The sequence below is a fragment of the Perca fluviatilis genome, chromosome 13, assembly GCF_010015445.1.
Source record: "Perca fluviatilis chromosome 13, GENO_Pfluv_1.0, whole genome shotgun sequence".
In the NCBI taxonomy this organism is placed as follows: Eukaryota; Metazoa; Chordata; class Actinopteri; order Perciformes; family Percidae; genus Perca; species Perca fluviatilis.
The window spans coordinates 4,669,814-4,680,256 of record NC_053124.1 but is presented as its reverse complement, the minus strand read 5'-3'; the positions used below and the strand labels follow the sequence as shown (position 1 = coordinate 4,680,256).

At 42.0% G+C, this 10,443-nt stretch overlaps 1 protein-coding gene across 1 annotated transcript; it reads left to right on the top strand.

The window, feature by feature from the left end:
* On the top strand, positions 1-4,172 carry LOC120571768. Its single transcript, XM_039820858.1, has 6 exons — positions 1-115; positions 771-844; positions 2,441-3,457; positions 3,590-3,664; positions 3,922-3,990; positions 4,072-4,172. The coding sequence occupies exons 2-6, from the start codon at positions 802-804 to the stop codon at positions 4,170-4,172; spliced, it is 1,305 nt and encodes a 434-aa protein (XP_039676792.1). The 5' UTR covers positions 1-115; positions 771-801.
* Positions 4,173-10,443: the final 6,271 nt, after the last annotated feature.

Genomic DNA, 10,443 nt, shown 5'->3' with positions numbered 1-10,443 from the left:
TCCCCAGGAAATGGACCAGAGCTCTTCTGACTCTACAGTGATCCTTGAACTAAGTTCCGTCCCTGAAAAGGAGGACATAAGCGTTCCTGAACTCAAGAGAGCAGAAAGTGTATATGTAAGTTCACATACAATCCAATGCACAACTTGGCCTGACAATAACAGTAGTGGGGGAAATTGTCTTGGTTTTAACCTGTTAAGTCCAGTAACTGGTACTGGTTCCACAGCACAGTAAGTGGTCGCAGCTATTGTAAATTTGTGCTTATTGACAACTCTAGATTAATCACAGCCTCATGGAACTTTAAGACCCAACATCTGAAACTCTAGACCAATACTTTTCTGAGCAATTTTCAGAAAATATACAAATCTTATTGGCTCACTGACACTGATGGGATTCTGCCTACTCCTCCGGTACTTACATTTGGTATTTAATGATATGGCATTTTTTCTGTAATCAATGGTATTAAAGCAATTTGATTCGGTGTCTAAAAGTATTGAAGTCCAAATACCCAGCCCTACTAGAAAATGTAACAAAGTTGGTGTAGCAACTAATCACACATAATTGACCACAGAAATGGCCATCACTAGGCATGACTATATTTTATAAATATTGATACATCAGGTGAATTTAAAAATGTTTATGAACCTTTTTTAACCTATTTGATAGAAAAAATTGACATAGCCTACACCAACCTTTTTTTAAATATGAGATTATGGTGTGAAAAATGTTATTTCCCCTTGCAGGATTAATTAAATTTCGGCTTCTTTTTTAGCTTACCAGAAAAACTCTTGGATATTGTACAGATGAATCAATCAGCCTTGAAGACAGTGAGGACAGTGAGGACGAGTACGTTCCCTACTCAGTTTCTGACTCAGAAGATTCCCTTTTAGAGAAAGAAGTTCAAGGGCACCGGGCCGGTGGAAAGGCAAAAAGAGGCAGAGAAAAGAGAAGAGAGGTAGAGAAAGAAAGGGTAGCAGAAAGAGGAAGAAAGAAAGGAGGAAAGATGTCAAGTTTACATGAGAGGGAGTACGTTTCACCTTCAGTTTCTGAGTCAGAGGATTCCCTTTCAGAGAAAGAAGTTCAAGTGCACTGTGATAATAGAGAGGCAGTGAGAGGAAGAGCGAGGAGAAGAGAGGCAGAAGGAGGAAGAGCGGAGAGAAGAAGGGCAGAGAGGAAGAGAGAGGAGAAGAGAGGAAGAGAGGAAGAGAGAGGAGAAGAGAGGCAGAGAGGAGAGAAGAAGAGAGAGGAGAAGAGAGGCAGAGGGACAAAGAGCAGAGAGAAGAGAGGAAGAGAGAGGAAGAGAGGCAGAGGGACGAAGAGCGAAGAGAAGAGAGGAAGAACGAGGAAAACTGAGGAGAAAAAAGGCAAAGAGAAGAAAAGTGAGCAGAAGAGATGCAGAGGGAGGAAAAGAGAAAGGAGACAAGATGTCAGTCACATGAGAGAGTATGTTCCACCTTCAGTTTCTGAGTCAGAAGATTCCCTTTCAGAGGACAAGTGCACCAAGATAAAAAAGAGGCAAAGAGAGGAAGAGAAGAGCGACACTGAGCGTAATAGTGAGAGGAAGAGAAGAAAGGCAGAGAGAGGAAAAAAGAAAAGTGAGGTACTGAGAGAAAGCAAGCAAGGGAGAGGGGTGCTGAAAGGAAAAGCCAAAGTAAGAAATGAGCAGAAGGGAAGAGAGAAAGGAGAAAAACTGTCAAACTCAAGTTCCTCATCAGACAATGAAGACTCTGAATCTTCTAGTGACTGTGATGAGGTTTCAGTCATGACATTAAAAAAGAGAGACGATGGGGGCAGAATATACAGTAAAAAACAATACTGCTGCTTTTGCTTTTTGCCATTCAGTAAAATGGCTCGCCACTTGGAGGCAAGACATAGTAATATACCAGAGGTGAAAAGAGCAGTAAGTTTTTTTCGAAGGATCTAAAGAACGGAGAATTCAACTTGATCTCCTAAGAAATAGAGGTAACCGTATACATAACAATAAGGTGCTTAAAGATGGAAGAGGAGTGATGATCCCAAGTCAGCAGAACAGTGAGCTTGTCACCCCAAATTAATATATGCACTGCATTAATTGTGAGGCATTACTCAAAAGGAAAGGCTTGTGGAGGCACATGCAAAGATGTCATCTGGCCAAGAAAGTTGGTTCCTTAGCACCAGGAAAAACTAGAGTACAGTCACTTTGTGCTTTTATGCAGCCAGTCCCAGATGATGTCAACAAAAATCTTTGGAAACTTGTAAATGACATGCATCAGGATGAAATAACAGACACAATTCGAAGTGAAAACTGCATACTAAGACTTGGAGAGAAGCTTTACAGTAAGCTTGGACATGACGTAACAAAACACGAATACATCAGGCAAAAGATGAGAGAGACCGGAAGACTAATGCATAAAGCAAAGTGTATTGGCAAACTTAAGACAACTAATGATTTCTTTGTTCCAGGTAACTTTGCTCATGTTGTGGAAGCTGTGAAGAAAGTGGCTGAATTTGATGAGGAGAAAGGTCTGTACAAAACTCCATCACTGGCTTTAAAGCTAGGCCACAACCTCAAAAAAATGGCAAATATAGTCGAATGTGAAGCCATGATGTCACAAGATGAGAGTGCCCTGCACAATGTGCGTACATTCAAACAGCTTTATGAAGCCCGATGGACTGAGTGTGTGTCAACACATGCACTCAGGAATCTAAAAGAAGCGAAGTGGAATGCACCTACGCTCCTTCCCTTCACTGAGGATGTTAAAAGAATGCACAAGTACATTGATGAACAGCGGAGTGAGTGCCAAACAAAACTGCTCGAAGCACCAAATAAGAAAAGCTGGTCGGATTTGGCCAACCTTACACTCGGTGAGATTATACTGTTTAATCGCAGGCGAGAGGGCGAGGTAGCAAAAATGCCTCTCAAAGCTTTCACCGTGAGAGACACCTCTTCAATTCATCCAGATGTTGAAATTGGATTAACTGACCTAGAGAAGAAGCTCTGCAGGCACTTTAAGCGCATAGAGATCCAGGGAAAACGTCAAAGAAAGGTCCCTATCATCCTCACGCCAAATATGCTCTCATCCATGGAGGCTCTAGTTGAGAATCGCATACAATGTGGAGTTCCCAATGAAAACCACTTCCTGTTTGCAAGGCCTGAAGCACGAACACATCTTAGAGGATCAGATGCCATCCGACAACTTGCACGCATGTGTGGGGCCAAGCATCCAGAGGCCCTGTCATCCACTAAATTGAGGAAACATGTGGCGACCATGTCAAAAGTCCTAAACTTGCGGGATAATGAAATGGATGACCTTGCCGACTTTCTTGGCCACGACATTAGAGTACACAGACAGTTCTACAGGCTTCCCGAGGGTACATTACAGCTCGCAAAGATCAGCAAAGTCCTTGTGGCCCTTGAGCGAGGACAAATGTCAGAGTTCAGAGGCAGGAACCTTGACGAGATCAGCATTGACCCAAATGGTACAATATTTATAATTTTAATTAAATGTCCTAGCATTCATAATTTAACACGTGTTGTTTTGATGTGCATGAGTTTACAATTTGTTTTGATGTATTAATGTGAACAAGTTCAGTGTGTCTCTGTTTTTTCAGAGGAAATGGCTGGGGACAGTAATCTATCTGAGAATGAGGAGCGTGAAATGACCCCGGACCAGTTGCTTTTAACAGGTATTCGGACACCTATCCTCATTGTAGAATGTTTTTTGTAGGTGTTTTTGTACATTCTTCATTTCTGGGGAAACAAAACGTATTGTGTAAAGGGTCAAAGGTGTTGGACAGTGATTTACAAAGGCATAAAGGTAATTGTGAATTTGCATTTGAGCTTAACTAAAAGGGATCTGGTCATGTACAAATGTCTCATGTTATTTAAGTAGGCCTATGGGATATAAGGCTGATTTTGGTCAGTAACCGGTACTTACTTGCAGCCGGATCGAGGCGAAAAAGGAAGTGCACGACTGAAGTTGGATCTGACAGTGATTCACAGGAAACTACAGGTATTGGAAGTTTCATTTGACAATTCCACTAAACAAAAGGTGAGATGCCCTGATTTAAACAGCATTTATATTGTTTTACAGTGTGTCCCGTGAGTAAGACTGCACCAAAAAAAAGACCAGATAACAAGAAGCCAGTGGGTGAAGACAAATCTGCAGGTGAATCCCAGATCACCAAAGGTTAGTTTTTGTGATGACAAAGGAATACTCAAATCCAGTCCTTGGTGGTTACTAGGTGGTATTTGGTGGTTTAAAGTTGGGGGTGGCACACCAGGTGGTTGGTAGAGCATTGCTTTGTTTTTGCTAAGTAGTTGTTAGGGGCTTATGGGGCTGAAAATGAATCAAAATATAATTTAAATCACTAGATTGCAGAAGCAGAGAAGCCCTCACCTACAAATCGTGTTCTTCAGATGTAGGAAAAAAGACCCCAACATAATATTACATCTTCATGAATTATTTTTTTTTTTTTTTAATTGAAAATGCATTTTGACTCCTAAATTCCCACTGTAAATCATATTGGTCAAAAAATCAACTTAGATTGTTCTCCATATAAAGACCAAGCTCTCCGTTGACTTGTATCGTGTCAAGGTTCTCTCTTTATTCTGTGTGCTAGCAAAAAACAAACATTTCTAAAAGCTGCTGTGTGATGATATTCACTACCAACAATGTGAAGAAGTTTTAACAAGCTTGCCACATTCCCTTTCAGCTTTTATGGGGGAGGAAGAGTGGCTCCCTCGTAAGACCCTGTATATCCATTATGCTATATTGCACCACCTACAGTATGTCCATTACTGTAGTTATGTTTGCTTTCCTTCTGCTTATCTTTTTCCGTGTCCATCCCTGTACCATTCTCCAATTCCACATCTCCACTATTCCTCCACTTTTATTCCATCTTTCTTCTTTTCTTTGTGTCTTTACTGTCCCATTCCATTCTTTTTCTTTTCTTTCCTGTGTCCCCACCCATACAACTGGGAATTATTCTCCCTCCTGTGCACTTTCCATACTATTATGCTGTGTGTATCTCTATTGAGCCCCTTGTTATTCACATACCTCCTCTTCTATCCACTTTTCCACCATGATTTATTCTTCTGCACATTTTATTGTTATTCTTCTCTGTCCATTCATGTAGTGGGGGGTCCTGTTTTTCTTGGGGTTCTGTTGTGCTGTTGCTCTTGCTTTGGGGGCTGGCGGCGTTGTTTTGTGCTTCGCTTTGCGTCTGCTGTTGTTCTCTTGGGTGCTGTTTCTTCCCTTTTATTGGTTTTATTGGGGTGCTGTTTCCTTCCATACTGTGTTATCCTGGGTTTCTCCCTTTCTTTTGGGGATTCTCATCTTCTGTAGTTTTTATTGGCTCTCGTATGATTCATGTGTTCCTGTGTGTCCGTTCTGTGTGTTTCAGTTCTTTGTGTGTTCTCATTCCTGTGTCGTTTTCTCTGTTCTTTTTTTGGTGTGTTCACTATTCCTTGTGTTCTGTGGCCATTTTCTTTGTTTTTGCTTTGCTTATTCCTCCGTTTTGGCTCTCTTGTTCCTTCTTTTCTCCTTTTTTCTCTTTTTCTTTTCTTTTTTTTTTTTCTTTTTTTTCTTTTTCTTTTTTTAAATTGTTACCTTCCTTTCTCTTCTGTTTTGTCTCCTTCATTCTTCCTAGTTTTGTGTTCACTTGTTTGGGGTGTGCTGTGTTTTTTTTTTAGTTTTGTTTTTTTGTGTTTATTTCTTGTTCGGTGTGTTTTTTTATTTATTCTCCATCCCTATTTTTTTTGTGTGTCTGTTGCTCCTCTCCTTCTCCTGTGTCTTTTTTTTTTTCTGCTCCAGTTTGTGTCCATCCACCTCATTCTCGATGGTTGAGTCCATTTCAATATTTCCTTATGGTTCCTCCATGTCTGTTCCATTTTCTCCACTATTTCCTTCCTTGTGTGCTCAGGATCTACTTTGTGTGTGGCTCTATGATTTCTTATCCTGTATTATTCTGTTCTGTGTGTGTCTGGTCCTGATCCTTGTGCTATGGGTGTTGTCTATACAGTGACTGTGTTTGGTTCTCTGGTACAGGCACACCTTTAGAGGTGACAGGCTTGTTAAGCCTTATCGCGTCTTCCCTGTTACTCCTTTCCCCCCTTTGTGTTTCTCTTTCTTTGTAGTCTATCCTGCTAATGTCTGTCTGTGTGTGTCCTCTTTCTCGGCTCCTTCTCTGTCTTTCCTCTCTCTCTCCCTCTCTCTCTCTCTCTCTCTCTCCTCCTTCTCTCTCCTCTCTCTTCTTCCTTTCTCTCTCTCTTTCCTCTCTCTCCCTCTCTCTTCTCTCTCTTCCTTTCCTTCTCTTTCTCTTTCTCTCTCTCTCTTCTTTCTTTCTCTCTCCTCTCTCTTCTCTCCTCTCTTTCCTCTCTCTCCTTCTCCTCTCCTTCTCTCTTTCCTCTCCTTCTCCTCTCTCTCTTCTCTCTCTCCTTCTCTCTTTCCCTCCTCTCTCTGTCTCTTTCTTTTTCTCTCTCTCTCCTCTTTCTCTCCTCCTCCCTCTCTCTTCTCTCTCCTTCTTCCTTCTCTTTCTCTCTCTCCTTCCTCTCTCTCTTCCTTCCTCCTCCTTCCTTCCCTCTCCTCTCCTCTCTCTCTTTCTCTTTCCTCTCCCCTCCTCTCTTCCTCTTTCTCTTCCTTCTCTCCATTCTCTTTCCTCTCCTCCTCCTTCCTCTCTCTCTCTCTTTTCTCTTCCTCTCTCTCATTCTTCTCCCTCTCTTTCTTCCTTCCTCTCCTTCTTCTCTCCTTCTCTCATTCCTTCCCTCCCTTCTCTCTCTCTCTCTTTCTCTCTCCTTCCCTTATCTCCTCCCTCCTGTCTCTTTCCTCTCTCCTTCTCTTCTCTCTCTCTTTCTCTCTCTCTCTTCCTCTCTTTCCTCTTTCTTTCCTCTCTCTTTTCTCTCTTCCTCATCTTCTCCCTCTCTCTCTCTCCTTCCTCTCTTTTCCTCCCTCTCTTTCTTTCCTCTCTCCTTCTCTCTCCATTCCTTCTCTCTCTGTCCATCCCTCCCTCTCTCTCTCTCTCTCCTTCTCTCTTCCTCCTCTCCTGTCTCTTTCTCTTTCTCTCCTCCTCTCTCTCCTTCCTTCTGTCCTCTCCATCCCTTCCTCCCTCTCTCTCTTCCTCTCTCTTTTCTCTCTCTCTCCTTCTCCCTTCTCCTCCTCTCTTTTCTCTCTCTCCTTCTCTCCTTCTCTTCCTCTCCTCTCTCTCCTTTTCTCTCTTTCTCTCTCCTTCTCTCTCCATCCATTCCTCCTCTATCTCTCTGTTCCTCTTTTCTTTCTCTCTCTCCTTCCTCTTTTCTCTCTCCTCCTCCCTCTCTTTCTCTCTCTCCTTCTCTCTCCCTTTCCTCTCTTCTCTTTCCTCTTTCTCCTCTCTCTCCTTCTCTCCATTCCTTCTCTCCTCTCCTTCTCCTCTTCTCCTCTCCTTCTCTCTCTTTTTCTCCCTCCCTGTCTCTTTCTCTTTCCTCTCTCTCCTTCTCTCCTCTCCTTCCTCCTCTCTCCTCTCATCCTTCTCTTCCCTCTCTGTCTCTCTCTTTCTCTCTCTCTTCTCTCTCCATTTTCCTCTCTTCTCTTTCTTTCTCTCCTTCTCTCTTCCTTTTCCTCTCTCTCTCTCTTTTCCTCTCTCTCCTCTCTCCTCCTTCTCCACCTCTCTCTTTCTCTTTTCTTTCCTCTCCTTTTCTCTCTTTTTTCTCTCTGTCCTCTCTCTCTCCTTCTCCCTCCTCTCCTCTCTCTCTCCTTCCATCCATTTCCTCCCTGTCTCTTTCCTCTTTTTCCTCCTCTCCTCCTTCCTCTCTCCTCCTTCTCCTTCTCCCTCCTCTCCTCTTTCTCTTTTTTCCTCTCTCTCCTTCTCTCCTTTTCCTCCTCCTGTCTCTTTTCCTTTTCCTCCCTCCTTCTCTCTCTTCTTCTCCCTCTTTCCTCTTTTCCTCCTCTTCTCTCCTCTCTCTTTCCTCTCTCTCTCCTCCTTTTTCCTTCTTTCTTTTTCCTTTTTTTTCTCCTCTTCCTTCTTCTTTCTCTCTCCGTCTCTCTCTCCCCTCCTGTCTCTTTCTCTTTCTCCTCCTCCTTCTCCTCTCTCTCTCCTCCTCTCTTGTCTCTCTCTTTCCTCTTTCTTTGTCTCCTTCTCTCTTTCTCCTCCTCCCTCCTCCTTCTGTCTCTTTCCTTCCTGTCTTTCTCTCTTTCTCTTTGCTCTTTCTCCTTTCCTCCTCCTTCTCTCTTTTCTTTTCTCTTTCCCTGTTTTCGGCTTTTCCTGTTTTCATATTTTGTCATTTTTCTGTCTTTTTTCCTTTTCAGCTATTCTCCTTCCTTCTTCTGAGTTCTTCCAGTTGGCTGTGGTTCAGCTATTCCATTCCACGCATTTTCCGTTTCTAGTTCTAGTTTTTTATTGATTCGTTTTTGCTCTCTTCTTGCGTGCATATTTCACCTATTTAAACCATTCAACTTTTCAAATGTTCAGCTCTTTCAGCTAATGATGGGACTTCTTCAACTTTTTTTCTACTATTTATACTTTTTAAAATTTTAAGCTTTTTAACACTTTTTTTTAACATTAAAGTCAATGAGAGCAGGGTTCAACTCCTTAAAATCTTCTTCTGCTTCAAAATGTATCTCCTCCTACATTCTTCCACCTACAGACGTGATTCAAACTTTAAACTGTTCAAAAAATATTCAGGTATTCGGGGTGTGCTCAGTGTTTTGATATCTTTTACAGTTTTTGTGAAAAATCTGTTTAAGTTTAGTGATTATTTCAGGAAATTTTATCGATTAAACAGGGTGTGTATTGCGTTTGCTAGAGTGGATGACATCACAGCTAGAGGGTGAAGCTTCGAAAAAATTATCTTAGTTCCTTGTCTGTAAACTGCTCTCACGCCCACAATATCTACTTGTCATACACAATTTATACATCAAAACGTAGGTATTTTTGTCTAGTTTCAGAAAATCTGTCAGTCATGTGATACGACTCTCATACTTTTGGCTCAGCGAGCTTCCAATGACGAGATAAACAAATTTCTGTCCATCCGCTCCAATGATAAAAGGCGTCCATATTTTCCAGCGAAGAGCAGAACGAACCACTTTTTTAAATCGCTGACATGCCCACATTTTTATGTTTATCCATATAAATTTTATACCGATACGTTCACAAAGGCCGTGTGCCTCTAACGGTCAAGTCGCTGTTTCGATAGCATTTACTGTTGTGGATTTATTAAGGCTTGTTTGAAGGGTTCTCTCACACTGTCTCTCACTCATTAGGTGTGGCGATTAATGATCAAAGGGATGCTTTATAAATAACGAAGGACCATTGCTTGCCTCATCTAAAGATAGCCCAGTGGTTATGCTGCTGGACTTTGGTGTGGAGGACCAGGGTTTGAATCCTGCTGTGGTACATCAATCAATGTGTCCCAGTGTAGGATGTTGTTATACTTTTTCAACCACTCTCGCTACTTCAACTTATTCTTACGTATTTAAGCTATTCATCCAGTTTAGCAGACACACACACAAAGACACACACAGACACACACCTATACACACACACACGCACAGACACACACACACAGACACACACCTATACACACACACACGCACAGACACACACACAGATACACACACACAGACAGACAGACACACACAGATACACACACACACACACAGACAGACAGACAGACACACACAGATACACACACACAGACAGACACACACCTACACACACACACCTATACACACACACACGCACAGACACACACACACACACACACACACACACACACACACAGACAGACAGACACACACACACACACACACACACACACACACACACAAAGACACACAGAGACACAGACACACAAACACACACACACACACACACACACGCAAGCACACACAGACAGACACACACCTACACACACACACACACGCACACACAAAGACACACACAGAGACACAGACACACAAACACACACAGACACACAAACACACACACGCAAGCACACACAGACACACACACACATGCAGACATACACAGACACACATACACAAAGCATGTTTATAAACACGTCACAGACACTTAGTAGCCATGACAACCCTTTCACAGACAGTCAAACTTTAAGCCTTTTTAGTCAATTTTAGTCAAAGTTGCTCTCTTTCTAATTTTTTCTATCTTTCCTCTCTTTTTTCTCTCCTCTCTTTCCTCTTTCCTCTCTCTCTCCTCTTTATTCTTTCTCTCCTCTCTTTATTCTCTTTCTCTCCTCTCTCTTCTCTTCTCTCCTCTCTCCGGCTCTTCTTTCTTCTCTCTTTCTCTCCTTGTCTCTTTCCTCTCTTTCTTCTTGTTCAGGCCAGGTTTTTCCCCTAATATATTTCACATCTCATCTCAGCTAGATTGATGCTTTTTCGTTCTATGCAGTGTATATATCTGATAATAATAAAAATATTTCTTCTTTCAGCCTTTTCAACTTTCATCTTTAACAGTATTACAGTATTAATTTG

Coding starts and splice junctions, on each gene's coding strand:
- LOC120571768 (XM_039820858.1), top strand. CDS start 802: ATGAATCAATCAGCCTTGAAGACAGTGAGGACAGTGAGGACGA. Junction 845..2,440: donor AGTGAGGACAGTGAGGACGA/GTACGTTCCCTA, acceptor TCTTTGTTCCAG/GTAACTTTGCTCATGTTGTG. Junction 3,458..3,589: donor GATCAGCATTGACCCAAATG/GTACAATATTTA, acceptor CTGTTTTTTCAG/AGGAAATGGCTGGGGACAGT.